Below are 18,598 nucleotides of genomic sequence, written 5' to 3' on the forward strand. Positions count from 1 at the left end.
TATGATTAAGTCATGCATGTCCTCCTCTGGGCCATTGCATCTGTCCTTTCTGTTTCCCCTGCCTGGAAAGCCCTTCCCGCAAAGAGCCACAGGGCTTTTTCAGTAATTCTGCTTCAACTGTCCCCTTATCTGGTGGCTTCTCAGGCCCATATAAAGTAGCCCACTACCCTTCTCCTCAACATGTCGGATACTCTCCACCCCACTTATCCTGCTTTATTTTAGCTTTATAGCATTTATTATCACTTGATATCTGTTACATATCTATTGATTTGTTTGTTATCTAGGACAGAAGGTACTTTATGTGTATTGCTCATTGCTGTATTCTAGACTCGTGCACAGCACAGAGTAGACACTCAACAATTATTTGAGGAATAAATGAATGAATATAATGACTGCTATTATAATTTATTAATATTAGTGATAAGAATATATTTTAAAAATAGCAACTATTTATTGAGGGCACTGTGTTGAGCTCTAATCTTTGCAAACATCCTTTTTATAGATGAAAAAAACAAAACAAGCAATGTTAATTAATTCACCCAAGATCACTTAAGCTAGTAAGTGACAAAGTCAGGTTTGAAACCCACAATCTGTGACCACCAGAATCTATGTTTTTAGGCAGTGTCTTATAATTTTTCCCAGTAATTCCATTTAACTGACTTTCAAGCAAAATACTTTCGTGCCTATGTGTAATGGCTCAGAGAGCTTAATAACAAATATTGAATCAGAAACCTAGGATGGAAAGCCTTTAGTCTAACCTAACTTCTGAAGCAATAGTTAATTTCACTGAGTACTTGCTGTGTGTCAGGCAGGACTGGACACGTAGCACCTTATTTAATTATTACGACAACCCATGGTTTGGATGCTGTTGTTATTCCCATCTCACCAACAAGGACACAGAAAGGCTGAGATGTTACTCAGCCCTCAGCCTTATGTGGTGGAGCCGGAATTCAAAGGCAGACCAGTCAGATCCCAGAGCCCGAGCTGTGGGCTTCTCACGAGCTCCTACTATGGAGAGGATACAACAAGACCATAAGATATATGCTTCTTTAACTTTTTATTACAGGAAGTTTCAAATTTATATAAAGAATAGAGGATAGTGGCATAAATTCCCAAATACCCATCACCTAGTTTCGGCCATCATCAACTCGTCATTGGTGATTTTAAGCCAACTTGGGAGCACCTATCCTCCTATAAAGGGCTGTGGCAACAGGAGCATCTACATCAGGGTATAAGTCAGTCTATCTCACTTGACTCTGGGCTTGAGTCTGTGGCTTATTTCTGCATAACACCTCTTCTAATTTTAAATGGTAATGGTAGTGACTGATTCAGCTTATGTAGAAATCCTGACTTTACATCAAAGGGAAATGAGTCCATGTAGATAACAGACGGTTCTAGATGCTATTTGCAAATGCTCATTCCTTCAGTGGCAGTTACTATGATGACAAAGATAGTAAACATTTACAATTTCTGTCAATTTGACTTAGCCTAGGAAAATAGAATTGGCAACCTATAAACTGCATGCATATCTACAAAGCACCATGGCTCACATATTCAGATTTTAATAAAGAGAAAACCCAGGGCAAAAAGAAATATTCAGGAAGGAAGGCGATGTAGAGGGATCAGCACTGTTCAGGACAGCAGAGTCACATCAAAGGGCACTTAGCTTAGGCGCTGACTTAAGAACTTAACTCCTGTAAAAGACCCCTGCAGTTTCTCCTTTAATTCTCACAACAAAAAATAAACCTATTTGCATGTGTTAAAGTTAAAGAGGCTTAACATTAAAATAAAATGGAGTGAACCCTGCTGAAGGAAACCTTCAGAATTCCAATCCATACTTTCTTCTATATCAGGCACTTAAAAATTCAAAGACAGGATGGTTGAAAGGCCAGATTTATATATAGAATTCCCTTTGTTTCTTCCATTAGTCAAGCCTGCAGCTCTTGAATTTTAGTATCCAAAAGCATTACAATATGGAGTTGAAGACATAACACTATATATACTATACTTCCAGGGCAATTTAATGGAAATAATAAAGGTAAATTTGATAATACAAGAATTTTCACTTACCTTCACACTTTAGGGCTTAACCCTAGAAACAAACTACCACATAATATGGAATTCTATTCTGTGGTTAAATGCATGATTCTGTCTTTAGGCAGTTATGTGGTTCTTAGAGTCTATAAGAAAGTATACAATAAAGCTTTAAACTCTCTGAAAGAGACTCAGGTAGTCAGGAAAGAAGACCTTTCTCATATCAGCAGTGCATGATGAACATTGTCTTATTTTTCTTTCTATTCCCATCCTAAATCAGGTGTTTAGTGGGTAATTCCACAAATAATTTCTAAAATATCTCCAGGAAGAAGTAATCACACAAAAGAGCAAATATGCTGGTTCAAAAAGCATGTAGTATTTTGGCTTTCAATAGACAACCCAGTTTAAGCCTTCACTAGAGGTGGCAATCAAACATTTCAAATTTGTTTTACAAAAGACTTTAAAAAAATCTCATTAAGTAACTTAAATACTTCTTAAACATAATTAATTTCTTTGAACTTTTTAGATTGGAACTGAGGGCAGCAAGAAGAAAGAATTTGGGATCTCAACAGAATCCATGAAACAATGGGTCCATCTGGAAATCTTGACAGCTGGAGCCTTTCATTTGCATAGCCTTGTTTCTTGATTTAATTTTTTTCAAGTGGATGAAATGCTTATGAAATTCACTGGGCAGATAACCCTGGAGACTTGAATCATTCAGCCAGGAAATAGTAACTCAAGGCCAGCCAGGTTTCTTGGGGTAGTCAAGGTTTGGGGGCATCTGGTTCTCTTTCACTGTAGAATCTTCCACGGAAGAAATAATGTCCCTTGGGTTTTAATCAAGTTAATTGCTACAGAGGGCCCTGGGGAGGGCGATGGGCATACTTGCGGGGTTCTTGGAGCAAATAATAATTTCTTTAAAAAGTATTAGCTTTTAGAGGGAAAAAATAAAATAGTTTTAGAATTGACCCACTGCGATCACCCTGGTCAAAGTTATCACCATCATCGCTTGCCTGGTTGTCTAGTTTCTGCTTTGTTCCCTGACAGTTTAAACTCAATGCAGACGTTAAAGTGATCCTTCTAAGATAAAAGTCATATCACATCATCTGTCTCCTCAAAACCCTCCAAATGGTTTCCTCTTTTGCTCAGTGAAAAAGTCAAAGCTCCCCCTGGAGTCTGTGGCCCTCCCCCGCCTCCCTGCCCCCTCTACGACACTCGGACGCCTACCACCCTCCCCGCATCACTGTGCTCCAGCCATGGTGGCCTTGCTGCTCTGAGAACATGCCAAGTGTGCTCTCACCCCAGGGACTCTGCACTTCTGCCCAGAGCATTCTTCTGTCAGAGACCAAATGGTTAGCTTGTCGCATCCCTGGTCAAACGTGAGATGCTATGTTGTGGGAAACAGCGCCCAGACTGCACGTCGATGCTCTCTGTCTCACTGTTCCCATTTGCAGCAGCACTTCTGACCACCTGCCATGTTGTGTATTTACTTGTCTATTGTCTCTCCTAGACTGCACACTCTACAAGGACAGTGGCTGGGTTTTGTTTGTTGCCATCTCTCCAGCTCCCGAAACAGTGTTTGGTACACGCACAGTCAGTATATGTCAAAGGAAAGAATGATACTGATGTTACTAATAGCGAGGATGATAGTGCCAGGTGGTGTTCTAACTGCTTTACATGCATTAACCCAGGTCATCCCCCCAGTGGCCCTATGACAGAGGTACTGCTACTCTCCCCGTATTATGAGTGGGAAAACTGAGACACAAGAGGTTAGGTACTTGGCCAAGATCATACAAAAAACAATTAAATAAATTAACAAATTGGAAAGGGTTTGGGGATCCTTAACTAACTCACTCCTTTTAATCTACAGATGGAAAAACCATGTCCAGGCGAGTTGCTAATGAGAAGACTGGTGGCTAGGATCCCCTAGGTGTAGAACTACCAAAGCCCAACTCTCTCCGATGATATTGCACCACCCTGTCTTTACAGGACTGGGAACCCACAACGCTTAGCAGAGTACCTGGCACCCAGTAAGCACTCAACAATAATTTTTGAAAGAAAAAAAAAAAAAAGAATGAGAGATGATAGAATTTTTTGGAAGCTAGGAAAGTCTCTTCTCATATTACCAGCAGGCTTAGCAAAGCAATCAACCCCACCTTCATAGGGCATGAGAATTCTACCTGAGATAACCTTTCCAATAGGCCTCTCCCAGCTTTGGGGTAACTTCTCCAGGCACAGCAGATGGCTGGGCAGAGATTCTAGGGTCAACCTGTAGAGCAACCTGTACTAAGAGCCGACTGGTATGAAATTTTATACATGTAAATATCCTACTCTCCATCCACCTTTTCTACTCTAGGCCCATGTCTGGAAGAAAGACGAATGGACATTTTAGCCTGATTTCACTGGACTCAGTGTGTGCGTGTGTCTGTGTGTATAGTCCCTGCGTTGGTAGATGTGGCAGAGGGTGGTGAGTGGGATGTTATCAGGTGTGCTGGTGAGTATGTGGGGAGACTGGCAAAGAAGGGAGGGCTCCGTGAGTGTGATCGGTTCATCCCAATCCTTATGGGATGGCCTCATCCCTTCTTACCTTGCCTGACTGCTTATGTATGCCATCAATAAAACACTCCTCTCTGCTCTCCAAAATCTCCATCTCAATTTTTCATCAGAAGGAAACTGAATAAGTGCTTATGTGTGCGTGGTACTGAGTGAAATGTCATAATCATTAAACACAGAGACCCAGCATCCTACTCTTCCCAGCATCCAGCCTCTGGGTGCATCCAAACACCTTCTTGATGGCCCTGGACCGAGGCCTCACAGCTCAGCAGAGCCCTGCGTAGGTGAGCTGGCTGTTGCCAGTCTGAGAGGCTCCTAGGGAACAGCTGCTGATTATCAACGGTTAGCAAGACCTTAACTGAAGTAGAGTGGTAGTGAACTTCCCAGCTCGGTCACCCTCAGAGAGAGTTTGGGGATCCTCACTCTGAGCTATTGCATTTCTCTTCAATGATTGGGATGTGGAAAGGAAGCTTTACTGGTGACAGAATAACTCCTGCTCCCCTCCCTCCCAGATCTCACCCAGTACAAGAATCAGCGCCTGATACCTCCTCTGAGACCCCGATTCCAAGCCCAGGCAGAAGCAGCAGAGTTGCAATTATGCATATTTTCATCTTGCTCTCACAAGTCTGTATTTAAATATCTCAAGTTTTTAACTGTGGCATTCGATTATCTGTAAGTTCAATACTTGTTGTCTATACTTAAATCTCTAAAACCAAAATAAAACATTTCCTCAGTTTACCGATTTAACTACTAGATAATAATAATTTAGAGACTTAAAATTTATAACAATCATTATTAAGGGCACCGTGATACGGCTTCATGCACGTTGTCTCTTTTCCTGTATCCTCATTTCACAGATGGGGAAATCGAGGCTCAGACAGGGTAAGTAATGTGTCTAAGGTCACCAGGAAGCTGGGATTGGAATTTGAGACATGCTTTCTCACCGCAGCCTGAGCCTTTACCCATGTACTGTTTCCATTATGAGTTATTATGCATTGCTATGCTTTCCTTTTAAGAGCAGCCTAGTTTTAGGAACGCTGAGGTTCTTTTTGTAACAGGGGAAGCTGCCCACAGCATCTCACTTACAGCTAAGTGGAGCGGACTCTTGGTAGCACCGGCATCTGACTCTTCAAAAACACTGTTGGTTCTTTCCAAAAGCTGTGGAGACACAAAGAAAACAACAGTACGTGAGTGCAATTTGCAGAAGGAATCCTACTTTATGGATACAAATGTTGACATAAATGAGAAAGGAGGCTTCAGAAACTTAAGAAATCATGCAACTTCTCAGAAACATAAGAAATCTGATATAGCATATCTAAAACAAATATGCTAACTGAATATTTCAACTTCTAGGTCATCTTAGCATTTGTTATTCAAAAGGAAGCTTTCATACTTGAAAAGTTGCTCAGCTTCACCAATCTAGGCAAATAATTCATGTTAAATCCACTTCCCACCCAGCAGATCGTCACAGCGAGAAAATTACAACACCCAGGGTCTATTCCATTATCAAACACACATTTATGGAGATAGCGTTGCAAAAGACTTAGGAAGCTCTTGTTCTCACGGAGCTTACATTCTAGAGCGGGAAAGCACAGACAAACAAATAAACAACATACACATAAGAAAATATCTGGTAGAGAAATATGCTGTAATGAAAGTAAATTAGGGTGATGTGATATGGAGTGACTGGGAAGTTACTCTACAGCTGATGGCCGGGGGAGGCCTCTCCAAGGAGATGACAGTTCAAGTGAGACCTGAATAAGAAGAAGAGTGAAATCAAGTCAAAATGTGGCAGGAGAGCATTCTGGGAGCAGGAAGGAGTCAGTGCAAATGCATCAAGTAGGGATGAACACGGTGAGCTCAAGGAATGGAACGGATAGTGTGACTAGGGTATGATGTTGGTGAGGGTATCAGGAAAAAGACATTTCATTGACTCTTGTTGGGAGAACAAATTGTTAAAACCTTTCCGGGCAATTTTGTGCATATCTTTGACCCTAGGAATTAATCCCCACTAAATAATTAGACAAGTGCACAATGACACATGTATAAAGAAATATATTCATTCAACAAACACTTGATGAATGACTACCAATGTGCCCAGATACTGTTCCATGCACTGACTCAATAATTTAAAATATATTTAAAAATCAATTTTTTCACAGGGGGCAGGGCAGGCAATAGAAGAAAGAAGTTATATAATTAATTAGAAAGCCGTAGGTGTGCGATGGAGAAAGATAAAACCGAGAAGGAGGGTTCGGAAGGCTGGAGGAGAGGTCTGTTTGCAACTTTAAATACAGAGATCAGGAAAGGCCTTATTGAGCAGGTGATGGCTGAACAACATCTGGGGGTGAAGAGAGGGCCTTGTGGATGTCTGGGGGAAGAGCATTCCAAGCAGAGGGGCCAGCAATTGCCGAGTCCTTTAGGGACAGAGATGCCTAAGATCATCAGTGAGACTGGAGCAAGGTGGGCAAGGATGAGAATGATGGAAAGGAAATCAGAAAGATGGTGGCAGTGTGGGTGGCAGTATCATAAGGTGCCTTCTGGGTTGTTGTAAAGAGTCTGTGACTTCTATCCTGAGTGAGATAGAATTTCACTGGAGTGCTCTGAGCAGAGAGGTGACATGTTCTAACTTTTAGACTCTAGGGAGGGCACAGAGACCACTGAAGAGCTGGGGCAAAAGTCCAAGAGAGAAATAACAGTGGCTTGGACCCGCAGGGAGCAAGTGGGGATGGAGAAAAGTGTTGGACTGTGGATATTTTTGGAGGCAGAATCAACAGGATTTGCTGATGGATTGAATGTGAATGTGAGAGAGAGAAGTAAAGGACGACCCTCAGGATTTTGTTGTAAGCAAACTGAAAGATGGAGGTTCCACGAACTGAAATGGAGGAGTGAGTGGAATATATGTAGTGGGAAAAAGCAGAAGTTCGATTTTGGAAATGTTAGGTTTGAGATGTTTTTAAAGCATCAAAAGTACATGTTAATCGGCAGCTGTAGGATACACGGGTGTGGACTTCAGGGTATTGAAAGCCATAAGGCTGGATGAGATGAGCCAGGGAGTAAACAGAGAAGGGAGACTGGATCCTGGGCACCCAACATTAAGAGCTAGAGAGATGAGAAGGAACCAGCAAGGAGATGCAGAACGAGCAGGTGAGCTAGAAAGAACATCAGGAGAGCGGGAGGTTCCGAAACCAAGTGAAGAAAGAGTTTCAAGGGGAGAAAGCATAGCCATGTCAAAAGTCCTGACAGGTCAAGTAAAATGGGGCCTGAGAAATTGCCCATTGGGTTTAGGAACATGGAGGCTATTAGTGACTCTGCTAAGAGCAGTTTATCAAGACACTGTTTATATGGGAAAAAAACCCAAACAACAGAAAATGAATAAATAGCAATAGGGATGGAGTAAATAAATTGTAGTGGTATATATCACCACTTCTGATAAACTCTCCCTCTTTATGTTGCTGTTAAGTTCTTCTTTGTATAGTGATGCATCCAAAAGGGACAAAAACCCAACACCCAAAGCCTTGATGTGTGGTGACTATGGCAGTATTCAATGTCCACTCCAGCCTCCTGACTGATGGGATTGGGCTGCCCTATACAGCAGAGACTAGACATATCCAAACTACATTTCCTAGACTCTCTTGAACTAGGGTTTCAGATGTGATTTAGGTTCTGCCAATTAGATGCAGTCTGAAATTTTAGAGACAGAAGTGAGCGGAGGGCATCTCTGATTTCTGATGGTAAGCAGAGTCATGGAGACTTTAGCTTGTCTTTTAGCTTCCTGTGTACAGGCTACTATCTTTGTGAGGGCAGAGAAGCAAGACAGGGATACAGGCATCCGTTTTTGGCAGTGTGGATTCAGCAGATGCTGTGTGGCTCTAGGGCCAATAGCAGTGGCAGTGACAAGTCCGTCCCCGTACGCCAGCTGGGCTGATGTGTCTATGGAGCAGCCGTTCCAGGGTACTTTCTTTTTTTTTTTTTTTTTAATATATTTATTTATTTATTTATTTGGTTGTGTTGGGTCTTCGTTTCTGTGCGAGGGCTTTCTCTAGTTGCAGCGAGCGGGAGCCACTCTTCATCGCAGTGCGTGGACCTCTCACTCTTCATCGCGGTGCGCGGGCCTCTCACTATCGCGGCCTCTCTTGTTGCGGAGCACAGGCTCCAGACGCGCAGGCTCAGTAGTTGTGGCTCACGGGCCTAGTTGCTCCGCGGCATGTGGGATCCTCCCAGACCAGGGCTCGAACCCGTGTCCCCTGCATTGGCAGGCAGATTCTCAACCACTGCGCCACCAGGGAAGCCCCAGGGTCCTTTCTGATTCCCCATCTCCCTGATCCTGAGGAAGGGGCAGGCACCCTGGCAGTCCAAGTGCAGTTTAGGTTTATTTCTGGAGGATCAGCCTAGGGCGCCCTCTTCTAGACCTCCCAACAATATTATAAACACCTATTTTTAAAAAATCAAATCTTTTTCTGCTTAAAACAGCTAGCATGGCTTCTGTTTCCTTCAGATGAACCCTGACTGATTCAAAAAGTAATACAGATTATTTAAGTTTTCTTAATGGCGATGGCAAAAGGGAAGTTACACCACTCAATACGCTAGGAAGCAAAACTTCCTAACATGCTCTTTACCCATTTTTTTCTCCCGGAAAGTCCCAAACTTGTCAAGTGGAAAAACACATTTTAAAGCCATATGTGTGGAATGATACCATTTCCATTTAAAAAACTGTATTGATATGACTACACATACAGAAAAAAAGATGAGAAATATATACCCTAAAATGTTTAACACAGTAACCTAAAAGTGGGAGTACAGATGATTTTTATTTTCTTCTTTATCTTTCCTGATTTTTTTTTGGCCATGAATGTGTATTGTTTTTGTAATAAAAACACTAAAGCTATTTCTGTTTGGAATAAAAGCCATTAACCTTCCTTTTCACTTAATAGAATGATGTACACAGACCCCTAGATAGGTCCAGAACTCCTTTCTAGTCAATGCATGTGAAACAAAATGTTTGCATTCTCTGGTAGATCAAATAACAGTGTAAAATTTACCATCTAAAAGCACACAATTTTAAGTTTTCAAATAATACAATACAAATAATTATATGGAAGTATGAGACATTTTATGTTTGTTTTTATTAGTGTGAGAATAGAATTTGGAACTTAAGCAATCTAGGATACATTAGAATAATTAGAGCAAATTTAACTTTAACTTCAGAACAAATAACTTTAAAACCATCTGCCATACATAGTTGAAATAAAAGTAGCTTCAACTGCTTGAAAAGGCTAGAAAACAGCTGTTCTTTGCTTTGTTTTGCAACATTATCACCTGCAAGAGTTCCTGGAATTGACCGTGCGTACCAACTCCCAATCCTGTCCTAGAATGAACTTTTAATCAAAGGAACACAGAATCATTTCCACCGTTATCACAAACACGATGAACAGAGGCAAGAAGACAAATGTACTGTTTACAGTCAAAAATTAGGCATATTCCCAGAAGATTTATCGTGGAAGATTTTTCCACACGTGTACTTTGATCATTCTAATAGCATGGGATTTTTACTTCATTCACTACACGTTTGCTGAATGTCATCTCTGTCGGGGAGCCTGGGTTAGGCACCAGGATTCAACTGTGCAGCGAACAGATGTGGTCACTGACCTGAGAGAACTTAGAGGCTAGTGCGGAACCACAGAAATTAACAGGTAGTGAAAACAGTGAGGCAAGAGCTAGGATGCAAGATGCTATGGGAACATGAAGGAAGAGGTACCTGACATAACCCTGGGGGTCAGAGAAGACGCTTCTGTAAAGGAAGGTTTAGCCTGAGACCCGGATGGTAGGAATCTGCGAGGCAAAGAGAGAAGGGAATTTCTAGGCAGAAGGAAGAGCATGTGAGAACACAACAAATACAAAAAGCTTTAAGTTTAATAAGACTAGATAGCATGTAGGGGTAAGGAAAGAATGAGGAGCAATTAGGCTGGAAACGTAAGCAGACAAGAGATTAGGTATAGGGTGATCATATCATTATCGCCCAATTCAGGACATTTATGAGATTGACAATTGGGCCGGGATAACAGCTGTAAGCCAGGACATCAAATCAGGATAATTAGTGAGAGTCATTGCAGTGCTTTCAGCTGGGAAGAGGCATGATCACAATCAGATTCTTGGGTTTCATGAAAATCTCTCTGTGCCGTGTGGAAAATGAACTGCAGTGGTGCTGGGGGTGGGGACCACAACCCTAGAAGCAGGGAGATCAGTTACGATATTTCAACTATGGGATTTCTAAATTATGAATTATTAAGTTGTTGAGAACGGACGGTGGCCTATACTACAGAAGAGGCAGAGGAAATGGAAGGAAGTGGGGATATTCAGGACATTCATTCACTCCTTTATTCATTCATTCAATAGTTATTGAGTACTGTGCTAGGCACTGAGATTTCCAGTTCTAAAATGGTCGCTACCCACATGAACCTGAGAGCCTAGAAGGTGTAACAGACATCATTCATCGATTGAACAGCGGAGGAAGGGAAAAGTGTAGAGTCAAGGATGACACCCAATTTTCTTGCTTTGGTAACAGGGTGAATTGTGATGCCTTCTTTAAGATAAGAAACAAAGAGAAGGCACAAGGTCAGGGGAGGGAAATTGTGTTGAGCTTTAGTCTGAAGTGCCGCTGGGACATTTAAGGGGAGGTGTCCAGTGGACAGATGGATATAATGTTTGAAGCTTAGAAGAGCGACCTCGGCTGGATTAATGGATTTGGGAGTCATCAGCAATGGCTGAGACAGGAAGCCCCCACTGTGGATGAGGCTGCCAGGGAGAATGTGTAGTGAGAGAGGACGTAAACCTCAGGAATCCCAGTATTTAGGGTTTGGAAGAGGAAGACAGTCTGCAAAAGGGGTTGTGAGGAGGGGAGGGTACAGAGAGGTAGGAGGAAAACCAGGAGAGTGAGGAGGTGATGGTGATGGTGATGGTGATGGTGATGGTGATGGTGATGGTGATGATGGTGATGGTGATGGTGATGGTGGTGATGATGGTGATGGTGATGATGGTGATGGTGATGGTGATGGTGATGGTGACTGGAGGCGGTGGAGGCCGTGATGACCATGATATGAAGGCGGTGGTGGTGATAAGTGATAATGATGAAGATTCTCACGGATGACAACCGAAAGTTATTAAGCATTTACTATGACCTGAGCATTCCATGGATCACCTCAATCTATCCTCAAGTAATCCATTAAGTAACTTGCTCAAGTTCACACAGCCTGGAAAATACAGATGAGGAAATTGAACCAGGTCTAATTCAAAACCCATGTTATTCACCCCACAAAACAATGTCTTCCTATCAACTGATAAGCTGAAACTTTTTCCTGACATTAAAAAAATAAAATCCAACAGGGATGAGGGTAGGAGACAAGAAGAGATTTTGTGTGTGTGTGTGCATGTGTGTGTGTGTTTTTAAAGTATGTGGGTCTTTTTATGTCTCTAACTTCAACAATTCCCTTTGATCTTTGAGATTTTCCTCTTTGTTTCCTAGGAGTGGTAAGTAGTCATTTTAGTTACACAGCAGTCACAGGGGACCTTAATTGGAATCTAGCTCCTCTAATATGCCTCTTCCTTTAGCGATTCTTCTTTGTTAGTTAAGAAGGCAATGTGAAAAAAGTGGGGAGAAAAGCAATTTCCAAGTCATTCAAAACTGACGTTTATGTTTAGAATTTTCTTTCTAATTTAAAATTGATTCTAAACATATCGAGTCCAAGGGATGATGCAGATACACAGCATTGCTCAGAGACTCGACTCTGCATAAACGACTCAGGGGAAGAATATGGGGGCCGGAAGGAGACAGAGAGCTCCTACCATGACTCATTATACAAACTCGTACTTCAGCCTGTGGTCTGCAATATTACTGGAAAATAACATTGCTCTACAGAGATCACCCGCAACCTACCTTGTCAAAATCCGAAATAGAATGGCTCTTTTGAAACACAGTTACAGCTAAGAATACATGCCAAACAAGCAGCATCATAAAAAGGCAATGAGTTCTGCACATAAAGCTTGTAGTTATAAATCAAAGAATATAATTTTATACGTAACATTTACACAACCCATGCATTCACATGCTAGTTTTCACGTTGAATTACACTCATAAATCCAACGTACATGTCCAATATGTCACCATCACTTTCTACTGGCTCAATAAAAAATTTGCACTCATTCCAAGGATCGACTTGGTCCTCTGCCTAAAAAATCTATTAAAATGGCTGCTTTAATAAAGCCTTTATCTGGACTACTTAATCTTATTCCTTGTTATCTCCAAAATCCCAGAATTGCTTCTTTTCTCAATTGATCAATCATTTATGAAGCTTGTATGGAGAATCTAGCACCGCTTGACCTCCACCTCTTCTCCCACCGCGTCCTCCTACCACCTTGCATTTGCCAAGACTCTCTTGGCTGAAAACACCAGAAGGTCTGAGATTCAAGCTACTCCCAACCCCCCACTGACAAGTAAAGATGGGCATCTGAAGTAGGAATTGAGAGAAAAAAGCTAAGATGAGAGCAAGCAGGCTTTTCAACCATCTTATTTGTAAAACGTGAACTCGGGGTGGGGGGTGGCTGGGATGCTCTATAACTTTGGGGGGCCTGAGAAAACGATTGTATTTAAGATTATAACAATTCGTAGGACATTTTCTGAATTTGGAAGGCATTTCCACGGGACCGGAGGACTCACACAAAGAACACCTCAACGTCTTGGATTTTAAAACAGCAGAGGTAATAGAAGGCCAAGTTTAAGCCTCTTTCTCTAAAAAGTGAATCTGTGATAACAAAATCAAGAATAAATATGAACTTGACCATAAGCCAACTGGCCGCTGGGTTAACAAAACAGTGATCTAATCCAAAATTGCAAGGAAACACACAAATATTACACTTTAGCTGGAAACCCAAGCTTTGTAAGTAGTATAGCTTATCACTAGTTATTTGAAAATATGGCAGGAAAAAATTCAGGGATTTCAAGAGACCTTCAGCTGAACTAAACCAGTTTCTAAATGTGCTATTTAAGAAAGCAGAAACCAAGTATGGCTCGGAATATAAAAACAGAAAGGTGTAGACAGTGGGTCTGTGAGGTAACCCTTGCTCTTGTCGGTGCTGGTTAGACTTGGACTACATAACTAGTTTCCACAGGTGAGGAGGGAGAAGAGGAGTTAGAAAACCAATAGAAAATATCCATGGGGACCATGTCAAGGAGATGCTCTGAGGAAAGTTTTAAAAATGGATTTATTTATCTTTTAGCAGTGAGGACATTTATGAGTCTTCAAGTCAAAGGGCTGGAAGCAGACCAAGGTCCCTGGAAAGTTGGCACCTCTGTCAGAAATTCCATTTCACATTCCACTTGTCTGTGCTTGAGAATGAGATGCTGTTTAGGCAACCTCAAGGCCAATCCTGAGTCCACTGTGCTGTGACCTGACTCTGGCTCAGGCCAGAAGAGGGGGCTGAGTCTGCAGAAGTTTCAGACCACCCAGCCTATGTCAACGCTCCATTCAGAGGCTCCCAGGGGCACAGGATAGAGCTCGGGGGATCCCACAGGTCTTCCAGTCTCAGGCTTAATATAATGTTTCAGGCCATACTGGACCTCAGTGGACCCCAGGCCTTTGAGCCTAGCCCAAAATAAACTAGCTCCCTCATGATGGCACATCAGTAACAGCAGTGACTGTTTCTCATGATTCTGCTCACACCCCTTCACAGCTATTAGAGAAAGCCGTGTTGCTTGAAATTGTTATTAACAACAATGACCGGAAACTCAGTGGTTCCTAGAAATGCATGAATCTAATCTAATTTCTGCCTTCTCCACTCAATTCCATAAGTAAGGAACCATTAACTTTCTATACTTGTGTAAGTCAAGGTCTATGCAACTTCAAAAGGAGATAACACATTTGTTAGGAGGGCACTACTAGAAGCTTAGCTAGATTAAGTTTCCAACTCTTCTCGGGAGCTGGTTTTGGTAACTCTGCTTATCTCCTCCCTCCAGTGTATATTCAGTTCCTGGTGATTTCCTTGCCAATTAAAAGGCAGAAGAGCCTGTAGTATGTGTAAGGAAGGCTAATGAAACCTGCTGTGAAGATAAAGGCAAACGCAAGGTACAAAATGCGTGGTGTTCAAAAACTATCTTGCAAGAGCCTTAAAAATGTTCATGTACTTTGACCCATAAACCTACTTCAAACTCTATCCTGAGAAAGTTTTAAGCTCAAAGCCATCCAATAGTGAAACAGTATAAACAACCTAAATAGAAGAATGTCTAAGTTATGACTGATCCAATAGCTGAACATTATTTAGCTTAAAAAATGTTTACCAAGAGTTTTTAATAGCACTGGGAAAGGATCATGTCAGAATATTTTATGGAAAAATAATCAATGCATAAAATTGCATATTAAATATTATCTCATGTATGTAAAAAATAAAATATGTGAGAAGGAGACTGGAAGGAAATATACCAAAAGAGTTAATAATAACTGCTTTGTAGTGGAGGGACTTTGGGTGTTTGATTTCTTTCCACTTTTCTACATATTCTCAACTTTCTACAACAAATATAGATTACTCTAATAAAGAATAACATAAATTTATATTTAAAAGTGAGATGGTTGAGTCAGATGATTTCAAGGTCCCTTTTGCAACCTATCCAGTCAAAATTTAGGTGGGGGGGGGTCAATGTTTTCATGACCATGACTGGTATATCTTTATTAAATCAATAACACCATTCTGGCTAGTATTACTATTGGTTGAGTACATTCCTTCATGGCCATTAAATTGCAAATTCCTTAGGGGAAGGGACTACCTATATCTTGTAGGAGGTATTCAATAATGTTTGTTGAATTTAATTTAAATCTGATAAGTGAATGAGAGAGCACTAGTGGAATTAATTACAGGGTGATAACACATTTGCTGCCTTGACACTGCAGAACTATCAAAAACATTACTGGGATCTTATATTTTGGATGGATTTTTCCCTTTAGAAAAACAATGTGAATACCATATTCATTGCTACATTTAATAAATCGACCAACCAGCAAAACAAATAAACAAACAAACCTGACCTTTCATAGAACATGGTCTTGTAACTGAAAAATGCTCTAGGCTAAGTGTGTCTTTCTAAACCAAGATGTCAGTTTGCTGTTGCCAGGTAGTGGTAGAACTCATCTTGAGGTGACCCTCTGGCCTTCGGTCATAAGGAAGTAAAGAAGACTAATATCAAATTAAATTTTGATACAATCGATGTACCAATACTATGAAGAAGGTAAGATACTAGTAAAAGAATTCGAAACACATTTTCTGGTTGTAAATACCTAAATCAGTCCAGAGAAAGCCAGATAATGTTTTTGAAATAATGAAACAGTAGAATTCTTTTCATCTTGCCATGAGTGAGCATTCTAGATAAGGAAGAGCATTAAAATTAACTCATAAGAAATGTCACTCTCTTTAGGGAAAAGATAACCATGGTTCCTGAAAACACAAGGACTTATCCAAGGTTGAAGCCAAAACTGATTCTGGAGAGAACAAGGGTTTTAACCCACTGAAGGAGTTGCAAAGAATCGCTGCAGAAGCTATCCCAAATGTGAAAAAAATCATCAAAGTGCTCCCTATTATTTTCGAGGTTCCATGGCAGCTTTGGATTTAAATGATTTAATTAATGCTCAGAATTCCTAAATTCACTTGTTCCTAAGCAGGATAAAAATATGAAATGACTATATCTGGGTTAAACAGAATCAGAAGGTAAAATTCACCATAATAAAGAAATTATTCTCTTTGGTTCCATAGTTTTCTATAACCGAATTTGGTTTCATTCTTTTGTGTGGGCAGTGAGCCAAAAGAGGGAAGGAATGTTGATGTCTTTGAGACAGGATAGAAAAGAGAGATAGCTGAAAAGGGTCCTTAAGAAAATCTCTGAGGGAATAGGCTGCAGTCACCAGCAAATTCCAGAAGCAGGAATCTCAGATAAAGTGTGTGCCTAGGTTGCTGATACCAGCAAAGTATGCCCTGGGGGTACCCTTAATATATCCACTAGGGATGTGATAGTGAGTATGGCAAGCCCTCTTGGATCTAACAATAATTACTGCAAGGAACTTTCTGTACAACAAAAAACTTGGCCTATTCCCTTGATATTCATAGTAAAGGAATTAGCCTAGACCATGCCTACAACCTCCTGAATTTTGCAGAATAATTCAAAAGTTAAGTTCACCCTTCTATATCAGCAGTGAGTTCAACACATTGGTATATTCAATTCAATTGGTGTATTCAGTCAGAGCCACCTGACTCTTCTCTTTTGGATCCTGGCATTACATCTGTGTTGTGGTGATGCTGGGATATGTGTGTGTGAGTAAAGGGGCACAGAGGAGGAAGATAAAAGCAAAAAGTCTGTGCTAATCAACCACAATCACACGTGGGTAACATGAGTTTAAGGAAAAAGAATAGAGGGATAAATATCAAGAGGTACTAGACAAGATTCCCTAGTGTTCAGAAAAATGATCCAAAACTTGTAAATAAGGCAAAGAGGATAATTCCATGTCCTTTTTTTTAAAAAAAATTTATTTATTTATTTATTTATGGCTGTGTTGGGTCTTCGTTTCTGTGCGAGGGCTTTCTCTAGTTGCGGCAAGCGGGGGCCACTCTTCATCGCGGTACACGGGCCTCTCACTATCGCGGCCTTTCTTGTTGCGGAGCACAGGCTCCAGACGCGCAGGCTCAGTAGTTGTGGCTCACGGGCCTAGTTGCTCCGCGGCATGTGGGATCTTCCCAGACCAGGGCTCGAACCCGTGTCCCCTGCATTGGCAGGCAGATTCTCTGCAACTGCGCCACCAGGGAAGCCCCCATGTCCTTTTAAGAATCAAACTGAGGCATTGTTTTAACAGGTCCACCCAAGGATTAATTTTTAGTAAAATGTTAATTAAGGGCTCAGTCTCTGTGAAGTTACATGTTAACTTGTAGATCTGTTTCCTGCAGAAATATGCATTATTTCTGTGTAGTAGAAAAGATAACTCTAGAAATTATATCCTATTGCTGTTTTGGATGGTAACAAGTTTTGTATCTTACCTAGCAATCTTACTCTAATATTATTTTATTAAAGTCTCTATAAATGCTCTGTTCCTCAAATGCTCCTTGAATAAACTTTAGCATCTTAGTGGTTCCATCATTACTTAATGATATTTTTAAAAAAATCTTTAACACATGTTCTTTTTCTCCTTTTATGAGAGTCTCATTTTAAATTTTTTGAGAAGTATACTTTGACACCACCCACCGGCTCCAATCTTAATACAAGACCTCAAAAGTCTTAATATCCTTTGGAAATGCCTATAACAATCTCCCCCGTCAATGTCGTTCCACAACGGACTCTCCATGGGAACACTGAGAGAACTTGAAAAGGTGCCTTCCTCTCCTTCCAAAGAAACTTGTGCAGATACAGGGCAGACAGAGCTATGCTGTCCCACGATCAGAAAATCAGTCCCACTGAATTTCCAATGAACCCTTCTCAGCCTCTGAGACTGAGGAATCATGGGCTCCCCTCCGCTCTTCAAGTGTCTACTTTATCCAGAGAATCATGGTAGTGGCCAGGAACTTTTCATTTGGGCTGAAGGCCTTATGGTCCGCATCTGCTCATTTTTATCCCAGGAACAGACTGGAGTTGCCATATACCAACACTGCCCTCTTCTCACCCCCAAGTCTAAGAGAGGAGGCATAGCCTTGGAGGGCTATGTCCCTTCAGCATACTTTGGAGGTCTCACAGTGGACCACCTCTTCTCTCTTTCTGGCCTCCTTCCTGACTTAGAATCCTCAGCAGAACTGCAGGAAGCCTCACCCCGGGCAGACGCCTGTAAGGCTTAAATCTCAGATCACCTACAACCCAAGAGGCAGACCCCTCTCTCCTCCTCCATCTCACCTCTCTTTAAAAATAAATCTCTCTGCAGAAGAAAATGAAATTCACAATAAAGCACAGATCATTTACGACTGAAAGCAAGAGCACATTAATTTCATTTAAGCG

The 18,598-nt window shown here is 41.2% G+C and overlaps 1 protein-coding gene across 5 annotated transcripts in view; it reads right to left on the reverse strand.

Moving 5' to 3' along the window:
* The window catches only part of ANKRD44 (ankyrin repeat domain 44), a 329,006-nt gene that overhangs the window by 34,417 nt on the left and 275,991 nt on the right, over window positions 1-18,598 (reverse strand). For all 5 annotated transcript variants that reach the window (XM_059928405.1, XM_059928407.1, XM_059928406.1 and 2 more), the window contains exon 18: window positions 5,674-5,745. In XM_059928405.1, the coding sequence (XP_059784388.1) occupies window positions 5,674-5,745 (72 nt within the window). The remainder of the gene's footprint in view (window positions 1-5,673; window positions 5,746-18,598) is intronic.

The sequence above is a fragment of the Balaenoptera ricei genome, chromosome 7 (genome assembly GCF_028023285.1).
Source record: "Balaenoptera ricei isolate mBalRic1 chromosome 7, mBalRic1.hap2, whole genome shotgun sequence".
Classification (NCBI taxonomy): Eukaryota; Metazoa; Chordata; class Mammalia; order Artiodactyla; family Balaenopteridae; genus Balaenoptera; species Balaenoptera ricei.